At 38.8% G+C, this 23,114-nt stretch overlaps 1 protein-coding gene across 2 annotated transcripts; it reads right to left on the bottom strand.

The window, feature by feature from the left end:
* Nucleotides 1-204: 204 nt before the first annotated feature.
* YTHDF3 (YTH domain family, member 3) lies at nt 205-21,312 on the bottom strand. 2 transcript variants are annotated; one of them, XM_010148713.1, is made up of 4 exons: nt 21,282-21,312; nt 15,889-15,968; nt 12,922-14,514; nt 205-1,186 (listed from the first exon to the last, which is right to left on the bottom strand). In XM_010148713.1, exons 1-4 carry the CDS (start codon nt 21,310-21,312, stop codon nt 1,163-1,165), a joined length of 1,728 nt encoding a protein of 575 aa, XP_010147015.1. In that variant the 3' UTR covers nt 205-1,162. The 2 variants fall into 2 exon arrangements, with proteins under 2 accessions (XP_010147015.1, XP_010147016.1); XM_010148714.1 differs by having other exon boundaries at nt 15,889-15,974; nt 21,282-21,303.
* Between the last annotated feature and the right edge of the window lie 1,802 nt (nt 21,313-23,114).

The raw sequence follows: 23,114 nt of genomic DNA, 5'->3' as shown, positions 1-23,114 counted from the left end.
AAAACTTGTACAGAATTACCCAGTTTAATATGAATTCTAAAATTCTCGTTGCACGGTTCTGACAAAAATCATGTTAACGTGGCTATCAATGTCATCTCCATGGATCAAAGTATTTTTCGCAAAATACTTTTGAATGGGGGGGGAAAAAAAAACCACACCTGGATATTGGGACAATGAAACAAAAAAGATTTGAGAAACAGAGTATATGCTTGCTAAACAAGAATTATGTTTATTTAGCTAGTGAATCACCTAGAGGAGTAAATTTTCACTTTCATGATAGCAATCTGTCAGGCTTGCAAACACCCAGAAATAGGAATTAAAGATTATTTTAAATGTAGTTATAAAGGTCATAAAAAGTCTGATTTAGACTGAGGTACATTTACTCAAAACTGAGATTCATTGAGTGGTAGCAAACAAACAGTTCCTCAGACAAAATGCACTTTTTTCAGTATACATGTTACAGGAAAAAAAAAAAAAAAGAAATGTGCATTAACTGGTGGTGTCCACCAAGCTGCATATTAATATTCTCTTACACCAAACAGTTTGAAACAAGGGAAATGTCATTCTAATATAATTTCAGGTTACGTTTCATCATTTGGCTAAACTGCAGCTTAAAGTTGCTTTGCCATATTAAAAGATTACTACGATAATTTTCACATGAACATTTAGACTTGAGTTTTACTCCAGGACTAAATATGGCATGATTTGCTTTTAATCTGTTGAATAGCTAAAAACTGACAATTAAAAAAACTACAACAAAGAAAAAATTAAGTTGAAGCAATGTGAATCTCACATCATTGAACCACTTCTAACGGTTAAATGTTAGTATTTAACAAATTCAAAGAGTTAATGAATCCTTGCATTCGTTCGGTCTCCTGTGCCTTAGCTAGGATGCATAAATACAAAAGACAGCAGATACTGGTAAAAGCTTCAGGACAGAAAGTGCTTGACGAAGGTACAGTTCTCAAGTGTGTTTGGTGAGAGAGTATAAGGGCAGATGCACTGATGAGAACCATTACAAGAAGAGTCAATTTTGTGTTAAAGTGTTCAAAGATGTCACCTTAAGCAGAAAAAAGCTTTAATAACGTCTTCTTAGACATATTAGGCATTTCCAGAGTCTACATCATTAGTGTTGTAATTCTAGCAGGACATCTCCATATAGTTATTGTTTGTTTCTATTTCTCTCCTGAAAGAAAAACAAAAACAGAAGGGAAAATCACGTTAATACACACAGTTCAACATTTATCTGCTTTCCTCTCATTAGAACAGTTGCATTATTTGCAAAAATCAGACAACAACTTTCAAGGAAAAAGCTTCACCTTTTTTCAGGAACATGAACCACCTAGCTCAAGTCAACTTTTTAAAAACACAGAAGTATGCATCCAACTAAAAGGCAAACATGTTCCAAAAAAACAGCTATCTAAAAGAAGAGGTTTTATAATCTTACTTTTAAATCACTTATGTTAAAATACATTGCACAAAGTGAACTGGGTAAGAGCAAGTGACACACAAACAAGGCAAGAGGTACCCTAAATCTTCTGCTTAACTTGTCATACAATGCTCTGCATGAATATTTAAATGTTCTACTCTCCATTCATTATAACCCTGAAAAAGTAAAAGATCATATTCCCAGGTATCTCATTCAAATCCCAATATAATAAAATGTTTCAACGTGCTTGAGATCAAAAAGTAGAAGGACAAGCTGGCCCAGTACCTCCACACAAACACATTGCCCAAGTGGCAAGATATTTGGAAAAAAAAAAAAAAAAGCAGCCATCTATACTTGTTTTAGAAATTACTTTTCGTAAGAAGATGCAAAACCAGGGAGGTAGGAATGGCTGGGGAAAACCCTACTGGAATGCAAGCCTGAGCTGCCCCGTATACACTACAGATCGCCCCCAGTGTTGCGAGATGTGGCATTGGGTGCCTAAGAACAAAGTAGGTAATGTCATTTGTGTAATAACAACACTGACAACTTTGCACTGTTAAGGGATAAAACAGTAATGGCACTGTATGCCTCTCATGGATTAATAAATTCTTCCTCTGTATTGCAACTCTAAGAGTAAATAACATTTTCAGTGCTTTATCATCATCCCCCATCTTCTCTATTTTGTCAAAGACAAACATATACTCTGGCATTGTGACACCCTCTAGGAAAAAAATAAAAACAGATAAAGCACTGTATCCCGCTGCCTTCATTACATATCTTCTAGAGTGTAAAAACACACTGTAGTTTCAGACCAAGTGAAGAATTTATCTCCGAACAGCACTTCCTTTCTTAATATGTACAACTGAGCATGCTACATAAATGTTTTAAAATACCTTCATGGAAGAGACATAGGTTCACTCCCCCATCTGAAGAGAACAAAACCCTCATTTCCAGTATTTTAAATATTACTGCATTACATAGCATGTTATAAGTGGAACATAAACATAGCAGGGAAAACCAAAATCATAGAATTATAGAATGGTTTAGGTTGGAAGGGACCTTAAAAGACCATCTAGTTCCAACTCCCCTGCCATGGGCAGGGACACCTTCCACTAGACCAGGTTGCTCAAAGCCTCATCCAGCCTGGCCTTGAACACTTCCAGGGGTGGGGCATCCACAGCTTCTCTGGGCAACCTGTTCCACTGTCTCACCACCCTCTCTGTGAAGATCTTTTTCCTGATATCTAATCTAAACCTCCCCGCTTTCAATTTAAACCCATTACCCCTTGTCCTGTCACTACAGGCTCTTGTAAAAAGTCCCCCCCAGCTTCCTTGTAGCCCCTTCAAGTACTGGAAGGTGCTATAAGGTGTCCCCGGAGCCTTCTCTTCTCCAGGCTGAACAAGCCCAACTCTCTCAGCCTGTCCCCATCGCAGAGGTGCTCCAGCCCTCTGAGCATCTGTGTGTCCCTCCTCTGGACTATAACCAGGAGGCATTCAGACCATGATTTCAAACCCACTCTATCCGATACCATGCTAAAACTAGTTAGGGAAAGTGCAAATTAGCACATAAACGCAAATAAATTCTGCCAAAAAGACATTGTAATGAAAGAAGAGGATACATAATGTTTATACTGGTTCTTAAGAGTACAGATGATGATCTAGTCCTCTCCAAGACAGCCCTCCTAGTTGCCTCAAGATGAACACAGAAAAAGTAAAGCTCGCACAGAGTTCTTGGTCACAAAAAGCAGCTCACGATCCCAGCAGCTCTACACCTGAGGCTGGACACTCCCTAGGACAGAACGCCTGTCCATTTAAAGCGAGAGTGATACTGACAATTCTGCTAGAAATCACGTTCTTCCTTGGTCAGATAGACGTGACTAACATTGACATAGGAAGATACTGGTTTAAAATTATGAGACTGATAGCATCACTCATTAATACAAACCGATTTGTTAACAGTGCCTGCCTGGGCTGAAAACAGATGACAGGCCTCATGCCTCACCATGCACACAAGGCATTCAGAAATAGCCTGCTCGTGCACATCTCCAAGTATTCTTCTACTGTTAGCAGATTTCAACTGGAAGACCCGCACAAAGTGCTGAAAAACACTACTGCTGTATTAAGTAGTAGCCTATCAAACTGTGATACTAAGTAATAGAGTATGAATATTTTAACAGCTTTGAGTTCTACCTACATACAATAAAAGCATCGGTCCCTTCCCATCTGCAAGTATCACACAGGTAACCACTGAGCCTGGCTGTGTAGAGAGCCTGGCGCTGCACCACACACTGCTGCGCAGCAAGCTGACTGACCTTGTGCTCCGTGTGGCTCCTGAGCTCAAAATGCATTTAAGTTCATAAAAACTGAAAGTAGAAAGGGAATGATATCCTGACTACTGGCTTCCAATGGATGAAATAAAGGAGGTGTTACAAGTTTCAAGGCCATTTTGAACTCCAGAGAGTAAAAAGGCTTCAAAACCACACCAGCACACCTGTCCTGTAGTCTCAAAGTTACATATTACTACCTTTGTATTTAAATACTTAAAGCAGACTGGGGATCTATTCAAAAAGCAGGGAGAGGTGTAACACTCAAAAACAAACTAACTGCCCCACACAGCTCTAAGTCAGTTCACACTCACTGCCTTTTCCCTTCTCAAAAAGTATTCCTCTCCTGGCTTCTTCGGTGGCTTTTGCCTGATTGTTTGGGTTTGTGTGAACAGTGATTATAGGCAGACGAGCAGAAGGCTTTATTCCCCACACAGGTTTCCACCATCAGAGGTCATTCCCAGTGTAACTGGATTCCACTACATCTCCTGTTCACACAACAGACCTTATTTCTCACATTCAGATGAGCAAAGCCTTTGCCACAGCTCTTGCAACTCGCTCTGATAAAAAGCTTCTCCATCAATGTAAGCTCCCTGCCAAAGGCCAGCTTCACTACAGAACGCACCGGGGTGAGGTTACCCAGCTTTACGGGGAGTTTCTGAGCAGGATGTGAAAATACTCCATCAGAGCAATGTGGGAACGGATGAGCTGCTTAAAAGGTACATGCCAGCTGGTGACCATGCAAGAAACTTCCCACACAAACTGACAAAGCCAAAGGAAGGGGAACCTGAAAATGCCTGGGGGTCGGAAACATGCATCCATCTAGTGCAAAGATACAGAATTTGCTTGGTCTGAACCGCAAGGCTGATTTATTTCCAAATTTCCGTTCTCTGAATGCAGAGCATCAGTCGAATGATCCCGTGCTGAAAACTAACCACAATGTCATTTATCCTCAGATTTAGCAGAGATCTCTGTGCTAACAAAATTTCAAAATTCAAAGCAACACAAATGTTTCCTGATCTGATTCGAAGGAAACTACCGAGATGCACACAGCGCTGATATGGATTTTTTTTTTGTCAAAAAGAAGGGAAATATAAAAAGCCTCATTTCTCATAGCAAAAATGTAAACAAGAAGATACTACAGTCCTCAGCTGTATTTTTTTTCCAAAATCTCACAAACTGAAGGCTCAAGGTGAGGGAAGATTGACCTGAAAAAAGGACTTTTGCTGATTTGCAGCACTTGCAAGTGCAAGCACTTCAACGTGTCCATTGTGAAAGATACCCAGGATTGCAAAGCAGCATGAGCAAATTGCAGATACGTCCCACACACATGCACTCACCTAAAGCACAACCAGCTACCCTGGCAAAAATACCCCGAGAATTCTGCTAAACTTTTGCATCTCACTGCATTGTTTAAAGCGTTCGTGCCTGCAACTGTCTGCTTTGCCCCCTCTCCCAAGGGGCAGCATTCTGACAGCAGCTTCAGAAGGGAATGTGTAGCACCTCTTAGCTGCTTCACTGCAAACTGCGATTTAATCTCCGGCTTAAAAGGCCTGCTCATCTGCAATGTAAGCGAACATGTCAGGCTGCATTCTGCAAAGCACACGTCTCGCCTGCCAGCTCCACTGCGTGGGCAGAACACCTGGCAGAGGCAGAACAGGCAGCTGTAGAGGTGGTGAGAAGCCACAGCAAAGTTCATGAAATCTCATTTACTAATGGCACCAGCCAGAAACTGCAGTTTATTGCACCCCCGGTGTACCATTACAGCTATGATAACATAAACACTGACCTCAGTGCTTTAGAACCACAATGAAAAACAGATTACTGAGAAAACTGAAAAATCGCTAGAAATCATTCACTCCAGTTACGACAAGGATCTCATTGGCTGGTGCCATAAACTACATTATTTTACACAATTTTAAAGTTTCATTAAATGTCCTTTTAACTTGTCACTGTTCAATTCCAAACTAGAGAGGGCACGCCTCCTGAAGACACAGATCAGCTCCAAATCAAATAAAAATCTTTAAATACATTTTTCTGAGAACCTCTTTAAGCAGTTCTGGGAAGATAGGAGGGGAGAACCACTGGGAAGGATCTCCACAAGCCTTACTGGACCTTGCAATTCTTCCCGTGGAAGATGCCATCCCCTCCCTAAACACTCGCTTTCTTCCATTCTTTATCACAACATGAACATTGCAAGGCACAAATTAATAATCAAAGTCAACAAAGTCAAACAAGGTTTTACATCTCCAGAGCAGTCCCTTCTCCCTGTAAGCCTTATGAATTAATACTCATCTGAGATCCTGCTGCTGCAGATCATTTGAACTCAAGACAGTAAATAAGGCTTTCACGCATATAAATATTAAGGAAGTCTGAAAAGCTGCAACACCTAGACTTCTAATTTATTTATTCTTCTTATTAGTTTTGATGGCATTTTACTTATTTCAGTCTCAAACATACTTCACAATAATACAAATGTGAACAGATTACAGTAAAAAGGTAAACAGATCTGAATTTGAGCAGACACATGCCTTGTTAGTGGAACATGGACAGACCACATTATTATGGTAACAATAAAGGCAGTAACTTCATCTACGTCTGAAATTCCACAGCACACTGAATAACATGGTATGAACATTCAGACAGCAAAGGTGGGAAGACTTGACTACTTTAAATATACCATGTAACACACAACAAAGAAAGGCTCTGCAGAAACCATACTTGAAATCCATGAGCCAGAAAAGCCCTTCCAGTCTTGTTTTCCCAAGTGGATACTTTCTGTGATGGATTGGCCAATTCTAACTACAAGTAGCAAGTGCTTTCTTTCAGTGCTGTACATCGTTACACACTGAAATATGAGATTTTTGTTAGCGACAAGACAGCCATTTCAGCAAGCTCATGAAAAAGTAAAAAAAAAAAAATGAAGCTTCTAGATCCTCATTACTGTTCATCAACAAAGCTCACAGTGTAACATCAGCTGTTGAAGACTGACAACAGATAGCTTTGAACTACATCTATGGAAACTGCATTCAGTGATGATCACTGTCCCCGCAAAAGGAGCACAAAGATTACTCCTACACCCTTGTTAATTTTTCCCCGACATCCACTGGCAACAAAACCCAAGATCTTGTTTAACTGCTCTGCTAAGGAATCTATATAGTAGCCTTGTAAAGCAAATGACATCCAATGTAGGACTTACCAAACACACTGGGGAAGAATTTCTCAGACAACTCTTGTTCTTTGCACATTTGTAACCCAAATTCCAGTCTGCCATGAGGTAACATGAACTTATTTAATCCTGATTTCTTGTTATATTCTATATAAAAATGCAATGAAGGTGGTTTTTTTTTTTACTTTTTCACAACTGACTATAATCCCTAGGTACAGAAGCAAAAAATATTAAGTATACTACCGGTCCTCCGAAAAGGTGCTCACAAAGAACTGGGCTCAAACAGCTCCTCATCTGATACAAATTCTTGTAACGTAACATTTCAACTAGATGAATCTGAAGGTTAAAGTCAATTGATTTTCATACAGAATTTAAACAACCCTAGTTCAACTGAACCTACAGAAACAACTTTACCAGGAATACAAGATTTGTTTGGTTTTAAAGCGTCATTTTTTCCAGCAAAGCACCACCAGCAATCTTCACTTAAGCTTCTGCTAACTAACCCGCCTGTGGCATGAATCAGCGGAGCAAGGCTGAAGCACTGCGTGGATAGTCACACAGGTTATGACTTCCTTGCAATATGCAAGCAGATTTCTTCCTGGCAAACTGCGGGAAAAGCACCCGTGTTCTAGTCAATTTGTTCTTAATAGAGCAGTGCAATCTAAGGAGACATAGCAGGAAGCCGAAGGCTGCCACATGAATTTTAACAGCTATTCAAGTATACTCAAGGATCTTCTTTTGCTCTGGAAGAAGAGATTTAGAACAACTTCTTTGCTTTAAAAACACAACTTAAAAACACAGCATTTAGAAAAGGTGAAGTTGTCACAGATCCAGCTCAATTCAAGTTTGAAGTCTTGGCTTAAGCAGGTATTTTCATATTTAAGAACACTAAAGAATTCGACTCTAAAAAGGTCTGGTCTCTTCCACATTAGGGTAAACCATTTGGCTGATATTCCTAGCTTTTCCTATAGGGGTCCCTATGTTACAGGAGAAATTGACATTTCAAGTCCCAGCCAGGTTAATTCACATCCACTCCTAACAAGGACTCCGTAAGGCTTGATTTTGCAGGTAGGAATTTCAAACCAAAAAGCAAAACACGCCAAGATCCATCCATATAAGTGCCACTATAAACTAAGAGCTCCTGTGAGTTTAATTACATTTTGTCTCTTTTATTCAACAATCCAATTTTGCACTCTCCCTGCTGCAGCATCTTTTCCATTGCTAGAGACAGGCAGGCCACACCACTACCCAAAACTCTTACTCACTCACTCTATATGATACTGTACCTTAACATCCAGATCTCTCCATACTATCCTCAAACCGTAATAAACCCTAAACACTATCTGTGAACTGGAACAACAGACTACCAAACACCCAAACATACAGAAAACGGGCACATCAGAAATCCGTAACACAACTTGAAGGTAATTTTTAAGTGCATCCAAAAGACTAAATATATAAAACCAAATGAAGACATGGTAAATAAGCACACCATCATGGGATGAAAATTCTGGATCAGTATGTCTAAAATTATTCTAGCTCCAAATAATCCTTTTCTCCCAAGACCAGGGGTACATATTGATCTCACAATCATCAAAGGAGCATAAATGCATCTTCTGTTTCTACCTTCTGACCATATTATTTTTACTTAAGACAGACATGAAACCTGCAACATCACTTTCATTTATGAAGATGAAACTGTAGATAAACATCAAATTCAAGGAAATTGCAAAGTAATGGTCCTTGAAACATCATCAAAAGCACACAGGAATTGCACAGGTTTCTCAGAAGGTATTACATCGCCCATTTAATTTAGTGCTTTGAACCTCTTTAAGATGTAAATACACAAACTTTAAGTAGTTGTCTGGTACAACCATCATTTATCTACGTTAAAAATGTTGGTCAACTACTTCTTTTCCTTGACTTGTGCAAGGACTGTGGACGTATCTGTATCCGACTGTGACACTATAACGTAGTAATTGATTGGCTGGGGGGAAGGTGAAGAGGAAGTGTCTACAGTTCACTCTTAATGGATGTTTTCTCACTTCCCTCCTTCCTTTAAGGTATTTTTTAAGAGAATCATAAAGTCAGCAATGTCCTGGACTGGAAAGGAGTTACACTGCTTAACACTGCAGCCTGATTATGACCCAGTCATCAGAGAAACAGAAGTTACATTAGTATCAGAATGAGGGGGGGAAAATGGAATTACTCCTTTTCAGAGTCAGAAAGTTTTAGCTATATCAGCATTCCTTTGCAAGACAGGTAGTACAACAGGAGAAACCTAACATTTTGAATGCTTGTTTACTTGACATTTAAAGGCTTCCTGAAAAGTAACAATTCCAAATGCAAATTAAACACAAATACATACTGAACTCTATCTTCTCCCATGAATCAAAATTAATTATTTTTCTGAATTTTCTCACTAAGAAAATCATCTAAAGCATTCTACAGCTAAATGTGGAACCATGAGCTTTTTCTTTTTTCCATTATAGGCTACAAAAGCAGAATTCTGCACTAAAAAGCACCATAAGAAGTCCTAGGACAACAGGTAATTGCAGGTTAATAAGTCACCATCTCAGGCTGAGGAAGCTGTCATCTTCCAACAACTGCATTTTTAATCAGTCACATTTCATTTTGAACCATGTATTTACTTAAGATCAGGGACATAACTACTAATACAGAATTTTTTTTTTCTTTTCAATACCTCTTATTTTCCTAATGTAATTACATGCTCTTAAATGGCATATTTGAATGGCTTATGTTCCATTTTTTCAGATCTTACTGCTACTCATTTCTGCTGACAGACAATTAAACATGTTTTTAAATAATCTGCACACATTTACACCACAAACCACTAGGTTCAAACTAAGGACTAATGCCATTTCGGATTATTTGAATATACCACTGACAGACCTCATGAAAAACATCACTGATTTCTTTGCTCCTTTGGTGAAAAATCACAGCAGTTGTATGTTTAAAATAGGACACTGGAACCTGAGCCATAAGGAAAGGGTGAATCATTACAGCACACATTTGTTTCGAACCCCAGCTGCAGATACCTCACCTGCTCTGGGGTCACATCAAACAGTGGTAGACACTAGAGTTTAATATTTATGCTTAAAGAGACTATTCAGAGTCATTTGCTAGTAACCTTTATCGAACTGCAAAGTTACTGAAGTTTCATGTTAGTCACAGACTATTCGTTGCACTTTTGTAAGTATGCTGCCATATTTTAATAAAACATACTTCTAGGTCATATTGAAAATTAATTATTGATCCTCCTGAGTTGTTAAGATTAAATTTTTACAACCAATTATTTTAAAATAAGTTAGCTGGAATGATGAACAGTTTTAAAGTAAATTAAATCCATAAATCATATGCTGTTTACTGTGTTTAGAACACTGGCTGTATGAAAGTTTGTTACCACCTATGCAACAACAAAACGTTAACTGAACTTTAAGGAACATGTAAATTACTACTGCTGCTTGAGGTGCTTAATTTTATTAACAGCAATAAGCACATTTTTCATGACAAAAACACAGGAAACAAAGCGATCACACCAGCTGCCACAGAAAATGGGCATGAATTTAATTTACACAGTTCTACTGGTAGTAGAAAGTGTAGCAATTTAAATACAGCTACATAAAAACTTAGCTGGCACTAGGTGGTAACAGATTACTCAATTAACCATAAACCAAAGCTTACAATACTAATTGTTGCATTTCCAAACTATTCTTGAATCATAAAGGAGTTAACAACTGTATGTTTACAATTTAAAGGCAGGCTGGTTGTATACTGGATGATAAAAGAAGAAACCTAGAGGTTTAAAATCAATACTTAAAAGAATGATAAATTCATGACAGCTACTGAAAGATAATTCGGAATTCCTACATTTTAAGTACACATTCGTTCGTGTAAGGCGCATCTCAAACCCATCCACCAAGAGCAAACCTCACAACTAAATATGCAGCTCTAAAGTAATTTTTTGTAATTAGTCACAAAACCAATTTGTACGATGCTGTAGAAGAATCAATGCCTACTGTGCAAGTATGTTTTTCTCTCAATGGTGTTGGGAAAGGTAACTGTAACAGAGAAATGCAGAGCTCAGTACATGAATCATACAGTATCTGTATGTTTCCTGAAGATTAAAAGAAACAGCACTGTTACTTTATTAAACACATACACATAATCACAGTCACCCAGTTACAGACCTACTAAACGCTGAATTTAGTACTTTGAATTTTAATTTTAGCATACACAGAGACAATAACGTATGTGTCCCGGCCTGTCCCCCATTATATTTTGTCGCTTTCATCTTCTACGGGGGGAACAAAACCACAAATAAAACACATTGCCTTCCTGAGTTGCTAGTGCACGTCTGAATTATGACTCCTTTACTGTGTTTTTTTTTCAAAAAAGAAGTTATTTTTGAAGCAGAACCAGTTATTTGTAAAGGGTCTTAAAACATCAAAAATTAAGAAAATGCTGTAACACGAAGGCTACAGAGAAACACGATGATCTTGGTCTGCTTGAAATGTTACCAAAATCACAATGAAGATGGATGAAAGCCTGAAAAAGTCCAAGTTTTCCCCCTTACATTGACTGTTACGTAAGAATGTGGCCTGTCCTCCCATCACCAAGATGGCATGAAAGTAACAATACTGGTTTAGGGCATATTCAGTTTTCTTTTTAGAAAAACAAAATACTCAGAAGGCATTACACGCCCAACTGGGCCATTCATCTTGCCTCCAAACAATAAAAAACTTCCAACGTGACAATTTCTTGCAGAGCTGTGCAATAAAAGTACAAAATTGATTTGGGGTATGCACAGCACTGGTCTACAGGACATGCCTTAACACGTGTTAAGGATTAGGAATATACAAGGGTGGAATCACTGCAGTACTAGAAACCTAAGGAAGGAGGCTGTGAGGCAGGTGAAATTCTTACGCAGCCACAACCGTGGCAGTTTCAAGTGAGCAAATTCAGGATTTCACGTCCCACAAGGCCCCTAATTAGCATAAACCCTAGACTTTTGGGGTTTTTATTTAGTAGGTGGTGTGACAGGATGGAAAACGCCACCACCAAACTGCACTGATGAAAACTCCCATTTCTGAACACCTGCACATCATCCAACTGGTACAACAGGCCCTGAAATGTTTCTAACCACGAGACCAATCATATTTACAGTTACTAGCAAGCCTGTAAAGAAGATAAATATGGCAAAAGTAAATATTGTGGCCAACAGCGAACACAAGCGTTATTAGTAGGAAGAGTACATTCACAAGACAAAGTAGACAGGTACTATAAAACAGCTTAAATTAAATGCCTCTTCGCCTTGTCAAGTTTTCTGAAATACCACCAAAACTAAAGGTTTCTCTATAGATTTATTATAGGTATATTTTTCTTCACAGAAACGAACTACACACTACTTTTCTTGGGAAATGCACTCTCAGAAACATCAGAAAAAATTTCGACACTGTACAAGTCATCACTGTATCACTTCTGTGTTTTACAATTGTATAAAAGAAACTGAATCAAGGGGAAAACCCACTTTTCACAGTAATCATGCTGTTAACATTTTGTTAAAGCAGAATTTGAATTGAAATGTTATGTTAAATAAAGTAAGCTTCTCCTGTTATTTCAGTTTTTTTCTGGGACATCCAGAAACCGTAAGAATCTAAAGCAGGCGACTTCAGTTATGGGTTATACACCCAATTAAGTTTTTGTTTACTTGGAAGAGTAAAACATGTCAGAAATCCACTTATGCAAGCCTACGTTAGTACTGTGGTTAAACACATGCCTGTGTTAACAAAACAAGTTACAAGAACTTAAATCTTTTCATTAAGAGCCAGTTATATCAAGCACAGATACCTTGGGTAAAAAGCACCACTTTCTGAATCAACCCTCACACACAGAAATTTAAGTTGTACCAAAACCAAGGTTTCCACAACCAAAAAAAAAAAATAGGAGAGCTACTACATAATGACATTGATTTCTTACCCTACGCATGGCTTCCTCCTCCTCTTGACGCTTCTCATAATGTGCAAAGTCATCAAAGATTGAGGTGGTATGCTTGAAAGTAGCAATTATTTTAAGCACTTGCTTGGCTTTTTCTAGGGGTACCTCTTGAGTGTCCCTCGAATTGGTAACTGGTTTGTTGTCATTGTTTTCCAAGCGAATATGCCGCAGTTGGTTATTGGGAACGTCTTTGACAAAGATCCATTTGACATCAAACTTTCCCTTCCACTTATCCTGAGACCAGACACCAGCATACGCATTGTAGTCCACAACAGACTTCATCTCAGCCACTCCACAAAAGTGTCCACTGCCATTCACACTGAAGAGTAAATAGAGTGGGCCTTTTCCATTCAGGGAACGGTAAGCAGCATCCAAGCGCTTATTACCATGTTCAGTACTACACCAGATAGAGTACTTAATGGAGCGATGAATATCGTCCTCTGAATAACTTTTGATTATAAACACACGTCCATTCTTCAGATTCCAATCAAAGTCTTTGGGATTGTAGTTGTTTATGGCCTTTAGTTTCTCCAGCACTGGGTGCACTTCCACACCAGAAGGTGAGGAGCTGACAGATACAACACCTAAACCAAAGTTCTCACTACCAGCTCCGTTGTTCTGGCTGAAGCCCACACCCCTATTACGAGGAGCTACCCAGCGGTTTTGCAGCTGTTGCTGCTGCAACTGGTGAGGCTGGGCCTGCTGCTGAGGTCCTTGTTGCTGTTGCGGTTGCTGTGGCTGAGGCTGCTGTTGAGGCAGTTGGCTTTGCACCAGTGGCGGTGGTTGAATTAATGGCTGAGGCTGCTGGATTATAGTCTGAGGAGGCAGTACTGTTTGGGCTGGGGGTGCTTTTACCACTGACCCTTTGTCATCCCAAGTTCCAATATTCATGTTGTGTTTTATAGGTGGCGGTGGTACAGCAGGACCCCCAATGCCCACGTTACCTTTAGGCTTGAGTTTCGGCTGAGGTTTAGCAGGCTTCCTTGCGATGGCGGCCCAAGAGGTTGGTTTAGGCGCTGAACTGCTAACTGGGGGCACGCTGTTTGCTGCAATGCTTGTCATACCTGTACTGCTCAGAGCTGAACCTACAGTTTTGGTTACAGCAGCCGTCATATCTCCACCGATTTTCAGTCCAGTCATGCCTTGCTCAATGCTGCTAATCCCAGGCACCTTGCTCAGAGTGTCACTGCCAAATCCAGCCTGTCCGTCTGCTATGGCTCTCCCAAGAGAACTAGGTGGATAGCCATAGCTGCTGCTGTAAGCAGAGCTTTGCGTTGATTGTCCCTGAGATCCACTTGTCCCCCATGTAGAGAAGTCTGCATTCCCAGGAAAAAAATTAAATCCATGCTGCCCAAGAAATGGAGGGGTATTTCCTAATGCCCCAGGTTGACTAAATACACCATCTGGTATGTAATGGTGTTCACCATTACTCATCTGTCCATAGGTTGTCAAGTATGGCATTGGAGGGTCGCCTGCAGTTGACCATGCTGCTTCGCCTAAAGAGTATGGAAATCCAATGGATGGAGCATAATAACTAGGCATGTATGGGTCTGACATTGGTGGATAGCTGTTACTCTGCAAGAGAATTAAACAAAAATCAGTAATATAGACAATTATGCTTCGGGGGGTGTGTGAAAAAACCCAAACAAAAAAACCCCACTCAAACCTGTAATACAGTCCAAAACATATTTAATCATTATATGAATGCATTTCTAACTTCCACCCTTCCTCCCAATGTAAAAGATGAACAAAGCATCTGTTAGATATGGCTATTTTTTTCCTCAAGAGACCTTTCCAAAGCTCTTGAGAGCCCCACTTTTTTTTTTTTTTTAATATCTTTATTACCAGTTACTGAGCTAAGCTAAAAATGCCTCCATGTCAACAGTATCGAGAAAATTGCAAGCTACTTTAAAAAACAAGTCATAACAACTGTGGTTTCATAAATACAGAAGAATAGCCCCAACCATAATTTAAAGTTTTGGTATTCTTAGTTTTTTGTCAAATTTCTCACTTCTAATTGGAAGCACCTGAGAGAATATTATAGCTAAAAGGATGCAAGGATGCCTGTTTGTTTCAGGAGGAACAACAATCAAACTGTAATGCTTCCACACTATTGAGAATAGATGGGCATTAAGTACAATCTGTGGTCTAGTAGAGCAAACTTTGCTACCTAAGTTCAGATGCCACTCCCAAGACTCCTGGGAAATTACTGCATTTACTTCTTGAGAAGTTAAAGCTACAAGACATTTGAAAGGCTACCCCCATACGACTTCTGATGCTGTTTTGGAGAAAAAAAAATAAAAGGGGGAAGGTAAATAAAATTCTCAAAGGTTTTTAATAATTTGCACTTTCTCCTCTCTCAAGACCACTACAACTTACAAACTTAATGAATATTAACTTTTGACTACAATTCAGCTGAGAAGTTCATGACTTATTTTCAAAGCTGTGAAGAGTTGTACCAAGTTGTAGTAATATTAAGCTTCAATCTATCATGCCATCAACTGTGAGCTACTTCTGTCCACTTCAAAGGAAACCATGTCCAAGCAGATAATACTTTCTCAGAGCCAATGAACTGCTGGTTTGAACTGCATCCAATATACAATTTCACTGCACATTTAAAGGCTTGGGGTTTTGTTTTGGTGTTCATGTTCTGGTTTTGGGGCTCCTTTTTTTTTTCCCCTCAAGCTTCCTGTAACTACATCTTTCTGAAGTCAGAGAACAAGAGCAGGAGGCATCAGAGCATGCTTTTTAACTGAATCTTTTCCAGAACTATTAAGATGACTTTACCTGTGTAGTATATCGTATGGTAAGACAAGATATGAGAATTATATCTCTATGGATATTCCAGCAAGAAAGTAATGCTAAGAAATATCACCCAAAAATTAATTAAGTCTGGAAGTCCACTGAACTCCAAAATTAACTTCAAGATAGTAAACAATGTTCACTTACCTGATTTGTCTGACTACTTAGATATGGCTCAAAATCATCATCATTTACTGCATCCTTTTGATGAATCGAACCGTTTTGTACTGAAACTAGAAGTAAATCTGTATTAGGTATATTCTCTGGAAGATCTATCATGCACTTTTAACCTAGATAACACTTCTTAATCATCAGTATATCAAAATACTTCTACTTGTGCTTTGTTGAGACTGAACATATTAAGCACCATTTTGTTAAATTTAAAGAAAATAGCTCATTCTGTTGATGATCCTGATGGGATCTCAGGAGAGGTCTGGGAAGATGGCAACCAGAGCAGTATTCCTGACTAGTGTCTCCTGAGCTCCAGAGTCAGAGGAAAAACTACAGGCACATCTGATTTGCACAGGTAGTAAATCCAGAGTTTCCAGAAGTACCAGACCAAATGCAAATGTGCAGACCAACGAGATCAGACATATTCAATAGGTTCAGGGAAAGTTGCAACATACAGCTTTCTCCTGCCAGGAGGAAAGCCAGTTACCCACCAAGACAACTACAAAGGGCGCCCCTATTCTGCTATTTAATTCTGTATTTCCTACATAAATATTATACTGCACTGCATTAGTGAGCATCTCTGAAGCTCAGAGGGTACAAAGCAAGACAGACACAAGGGCTGAAGTTCCCAAGGGTGATTACAATCCTTTCCCAATATATATGCCGCTGTACGCTGGAATCTCTTCCTACCTGCTCTTCTTGGCCTCCTATTGCCTTTCATTTCATCTAAGGCATTACACCTACCTGGAATATTCCAGCTGTCCAAATTACTTGATGTGTCTCTCCACCCTCCCCCAGGCTACTATTCAAACAAAGTGGAATTGCACAAATTTCTACCAAGTTCCACTGTTTCTCATGGTGCAAAGCAGAACATGGACTTAAACCAGCAATTTGCCATTATACAACTTGAAGATGAAGACCTCTTCTCAAAAATAAATTGCTGCTGTTTCAAGTGCAATTTGTTATTTATCAAATAGGTTCAGTGAAAAAGAAAACCAAGTAAGTTTTAGAGTGATAAGTGAGGTGCACGAAGAAACCATGACAACAGAAGTTATGACAAAACAGCAGATTTTTGACAGCTGGAGACACCAAGTTAGGAGCTGACTCCACAGTTTCTCTCTTTTAGCAAAAACTTCTAAAAAATACATACAACCAGGTAGCTCAACCTTCAACTTTGTTAGAGTTGGTGTTTAAGAATGGGGATTTTTGCAACCCCAAGTTTACACTGCAACCAAGAGGTGCTTGGACCAAGTCACTTCAATTTTTTTTGGACATTTTTTCATTTGACTTTTAACACCTCTAAAACAAACTGCCTTCAGGGAATTAATACAGCTTAAAAAGTTACAAAGAAATATATGTAATTACAAGAAGTAACCAAAATTCTGGAAAAACAGCAGTAAAAAGAGCTAAAAATTCATAATTTAAAACACAGAACCACAGAAGTTTTTTTTCAAAGCAAATATCTGGAAAGAAAGCAACTCCCATTTTTAGTATCTTTCTGGAGTTTTGAAAGTCAGAACTTAAGTTATGTTGACACTTAAGTTATTACAAACTGTCACAATGCACTTGCATACTAGCTACAGCCAAATCTGACCAGCAACAGTGAGCATGATGGGTTTTAAAACTCAGATAGAATAATATTCCCGATAAAATACAAAATCGAAAGTCCAACTAGGTGTTAGAGTTTATGGGTGTTTTGGGTGGGGTTTTTTCCCCTATACATAAAGGGTCTCAGTTAAAGTCGTTAATCACTGAATTTACACACAATAGTAACATACTAATGAGCTGGAACACTATATTCCTCTTTATATTTGGCCCAGTCACACAGGGGAGGAGCCTCAAAATCTTTTGTCCATGCCATGTCCATTGCTTAGACTTAACCAAATAGTATGGAGAGCACAATTCTCAAACACAATTCTGTTATAATGAAAAACATAGATGGAGGCATACAAGTTTCTTAAAAGCATCCAAACACAAATAAAGGAATAAACAGCTGCATGTCAAGACTCGAATCCTATCAAAATTAATCTCCTCATACTGACAGCTAATCTTCATAAAACGTGCATCTGCTGCGTTTATTGTTTCAGAGGTATCTAAAGGTCACTTAAGACGGAATTAGCTTTGGTCTGCCATTATAACTAACATAGAATAGTCTTTGTAAATTTATTTTCTTTTTTATTCATTCTGTACTGAGATCTTAAGTCAGTAACACAAAACAGTTCTACACCAACATCTTTCCTAGTAAAAATATACACATTTCTCAGTGAAATACCATCACTACAAGTATGTTTCTTCATCTTTTTGTTCTAACTTTACAGAATGTGTTAATAATGAAGACTGTAGCCCCCACACAGACTTAACAAGAGCAAACAGATTAATACATGTGCCACATTCCCCAAAAATCTCACATTGTTTTCCAAGTAAACAGGGCAGTGATGCAGAATACTGACTGAAACTAATCTACAGTTACTAAAAATATCTGTATCACTCCAACTCTGAAAACACCATATACTTCCGCAAACACTGTGAAAACATACAATGTAATTAGATATTGGGAAGAAACAACTCATTAAATAAAGGAACTTAAAGCATATATTCTTAACTGCTACTATCCGTGGAATAACCACTTGCAAAATACACAAATGATGGCCAAAGGCATAAGAATAAATTTTTAATTAGAAGCAGTTAACACCTTGAATAATATGGAAGAGTAAATCCTGGAAGAAACATTTTGTTCTTGTTTTAAACCTAATGCTTACATTTAAACATTCTACAAACCCCCAAAACATATACATACATATGTAAACACAAGTCAGCACTTTCCTATCACAGGTGCGATACCCTGGCACAACAAACAAAAGTGGGGGGGCAGGGAGGAGTTTCAGGAATGCTGGTTTCTCACAACCCCCCCATCCCGGGTAAAACATCACTTGCTGGTGTCAGTTCTGATGTTTTATGTCAACTGTACAGTAGCTGGCAATTAGAGTAAGAAAACTTTCGAGGCAAGGTAATTTACTCATCCAAGTCTCTGAAATGCCAACACTAGTATCTGACAGAACAGATGGATAGTACTGTTCCACACAGTAGACCTTCAATCCCACAAATTCTGGTCAAGGGAAACAGCACAGTACACCAACTTATAATCAACTAGAATAAAGCATCAAAAGCATTTTACTAGACAATACAAATCAGCTACCTTCCAATATCATTTGGAGGTCTGATATTTTCTTCAGTATCAAAAAAAACCCCAAACCCCTCCCTTTCTATGCATACAGCCCTTTTACTGCTCACTCACATTCTCTCATATGCTCTACCAGATCAGTGGGCAGTAGCCTTTTTACCATTCTCTAACATTATTACTCTTATCCACAGAATCAACTTCAGATCAGTCTGATTAACTCACTATCACATCTTGCCTCAAAGCTCCTTTAAGCTGGGACCTATCTTGACACCTGAAAAAGATTACTGTTTGCTAACATAAGGTCAGTAAGGATTGCTGATACTGACTTAATTTATCCTCTTGAAAAAGTCTCTATCCCAAAGCCAACTACTCATGCTACAATGTGCTACCACCTGCAGCCTCCTAGGCCTTTAATTTAATGCTAAATCATAACTTAGCTTCATTAAATAGACCTTACACCAAATCGTTTACTGGAATGGAGGAGGAGATTATTGTTTTGTTTCACTACAGTTTTCATTGAGGTCACATTCTCACCAAGAGAACATATAGTAAGTAACCATTATTTAAAATTATACCCTCCATAAAAATCCAAGTTCAGAAATGCAAGAATCTCTTCCTTACAGAGCAAACAGATGTGTTTTGATTCATTCTGCAGTACTGACAAATTACAGCACACAAGAACATGCTAACATAAGTAAGTAAAGCTGATACGTGCATTTTCACTATTAAACAAGCTGCAACATAACACGCAAATAAAAATGCTTAATACTTCCACTCAAATTCATATATACAGAGTGCAGAATCATACAAGTAGTTTTTGGACCATAATAAATGCATTTCAATAACCTCACTAAAACTGAGATATGGTAATTCAAAGAATGTGAGGCTGCAAACTACTTGCTAAAACGAATCTGACTTTTCTTCTCACTCAAGGGCAACATGGAAGGTATAAACACAAAGTAGTTTAAGACAAGGAAATAGTTAAAAGCTCCAGTTGGAGAAAAAAAAAAAAAGGTGGAGGTATTAGAATATGAGAGAACAAGTATTCAAGAATTACCAAACTGAGAAGGTAAACACAAGTTCATTTTTCCCTGAATGCTGAGATATTAAAGGGAACATGCCAAATTGAGCAAGATTCAGGAACCATGTGCCACTTAGTAAGTTAGATATGTAATAAGCAGATGATCTGCACATAGAATAACAGAGTAAGTATGCTGCAGGTAACATTAAATGACAGTTCAGAGAACAATTAGATTAGTTCAGATAATGCACAGCGGGGGGGCAAAGAGTACATGAGCTCAAAAAGAGTTTCTTATCTGCACAAAGAAATAATAAGCATATTAACACACAAAGGTATCTGTGTGCATATTACTCTACAGCTCAGCTTGCTGAACACCTCAGAATTAAACAGGCACAAGTGTACTGGTTAGGCAAAAATAATTCTCAAGAGGAATATTAGTCTTTATATCAAAGATTACATCTTATATTTCTGCTGTGGAATTTGTTATCTGAGATGCTGTTTATGACAGACTTGCCAAGAATTTAACACAGAGGAATATTAAGTAGCTAATGTCTTGTTTCTTTGGCAGAGAAGAAACCTCACCAAGTATGATATTTTAAAAACTAAGATGCTGACAGAAACATGGGAAAAAGTAGAAAAGCAGGCGGCCTACAAACACTGAGAGAACAGTCTATACTGACACTAAAATGAAAAGCCCACAATATTTCTGAGAATAAGGAAGGTGATGTGTTCTGCTCACAGATATGAGTAACTAAAGAGTCACGTGGCTGTTGTCTCACAAGCTAAGGAAGCCATTCAAAAGATCCTTCCTGATGATTCTAGTACAGTGGTTCTACTCACTGCACAGAAAGGCCCAAGGTGTACTGTTAAAGAGATTATAGAAGCATATGACAAAGTCAGCTAAAGAAGGAGAATTAGCTATGTTATTGTCCAATTTATAATATTAATCCTCATTTGCAAAATAAAATATTTTAAGTTGATGTCCCACTGTGCCACAGCAAAAATGCTGGGAAATAACATTTTGGCACACAGTTCCCTGTCATCTTGCTCTGAAATAAAAGAGACACCCTATAGCTACATTCTCTTCCCATGACTCTCTGAAGACACTTTAACCTCTATGAACAGCAATAGTAGAGATTTAGATAGAAATACAAGGAATCAACTTACCTTTATTTCCTTGTCCTTTAGGTCTCTGCATATAGGAAAGTGGGGAAAAAAAAGGCAAAACAACTTCAGTTAGAATCCTCTAATATTTACTTTGGGTTAATTCCATTTATTTGTCAATCCTACTCTTTTTAACTTACATATCAGTTTAAAATATTTAACATATATCAGTTTAAAACATGCTATTATAAACTATTCTTATATTACATAAAATATCATATTACCAAAACCCCAGCAAAATAATTTTCAAATGGAAAGAATTCCACCAAAAACCTTTGAAGTAATCTATTCTTCTACAGCATGTGAAGCTTAAATGGTGTTGAAAACCTGAACAAATGAATTTTGATCGCACTCCCTCCCACCCACAAAAATACAAGCAATAAACAAAGCAGAGTACAAGAACAAAGGAAGTTAAGCTGAAGATTACTGCCAGTGCTAGAACTTCATCAGAACTTCATTATCATATGTCATCTTTCAAGTTGACTGATGGGTACTTATCAGAGAATAACCTACAATGCCTTGCTTTTTACATATACCAATGAATATACAGTGATATTGCAAGCTCAACTACAAGCTGTACATTCCCCTCGTCTAGGCAATTACATTGAGAAAATGATACAGTCTGTATGAAGCTTTCACACAAGGAAATAATACCTTAAGGAGGATTTTTTTTTTTTTTAGGATTAGTCATTACAAAACACTTAATCTGTCATGCACTAAGAATCACTGTAACAGTACAAGTTACAGTATCCTTAATTACTCTGTAGCAAAACAAAATAGCTTAGAAAAACAAATGCTAGCCCACAAAAATCTAATTCACCTTCTCACATGCATGCAACTAAGCATGAGTGAGCACCCAGGAGCCATCACTTCTTAACAATTTTTAGTCCTAAAAAAACTCAGTATTCAGAGGTTTGAAAGTTTAGGAGGCAACCACCTCCACCGTGCTTTTATGTGCATCTGTCTCAGAGTTATCACAAGACTGTTAAACTCTGCCATCTAAATCTGCACTGGTTTGTTTACCTCACTCTCAAAACCAGGGGGAAAAAAAAAAAAAAAACTCTGCAACCTTAAAAACCCTAACCACCTCATTTTTGGGGATTGACCTAATCCAGACACAAAGGTATGCAGAGACCAACAAACAAGAGATGTGGAACTGAAAAAGTTGGGAAGAAACAACCTTCATGGAAGACAGAGCACCGAAAATCTTAGAGATCGCTGTGCTAGAAATAAGTACATAAAAAGGAAACTGGAGATCATGCACAAAGACAAAAAAACCAAAACGTTAAAAGGCCCAGAGGAAAAAATAGAAGGGGGCAGGTGACTGCAGGGCCAAAACTTTTGGGGAGTGGCAAAAGCTCACGAATCAAGCAGAGATCAAGACAGAAGAGCTTCCAGCCCAAAAGAACGGCCAGCAGAGGCCTTGCAAAGAATAAAATATAAGAAACTCAAAGCTCCATGAAGATCCAACTAAAAAAAGCGCAGCACAGAGCAGGGACAAAAACAGAGAACAGCTGGAAAAAGAAGAGGCCGCGGGAAGGAGCAGAAACCAGAGGCCCGAGGGGAGAAGAGGTGGGTGAGGAGAGAGAAAGGCACCAAGAGAAAGGATGCGGTAAGGCGGAGCCATAGAGAATTAGGGGTGCGCAACGGCAAGGGAGCTTGGGCGCCGCGGGGAGCTCCCAAGGCGCTCCCAGAGCGGAGAGAAGCAGCGGTAGCCCGGAGGGGCTTGGCCTGGGAGGGGTCGCTTGCGGGACGAGAACACACAAAGGAAAGGCAAGAGGACGGGACGGGCACGGGGGGGAGCCGAGGGGCGCAGGGCTGAGCGCCGGCGGGCCC

Source organism: Eurypyga helias, unplaced genomic scaffold, assembly GCF_000690775.1.
Source record: "Eurypyga helias isolate BGI_N326 unplaced genomic scaffold, ASM69077v1 scaffold40823, whole genome shotgun sequence".
Taxonomy (NCBI): Eukaryota; Metazoa; Chordata; class Aves; order Eurypygiformes; family Eurypygidae; genus Eurypyga; species Eurypyga helias.
The sequence above is the reverse complement of the archived record's forward strand: the minus strand, read 5'-3'. Positions and strand labels throughout refer to the sequence as shown.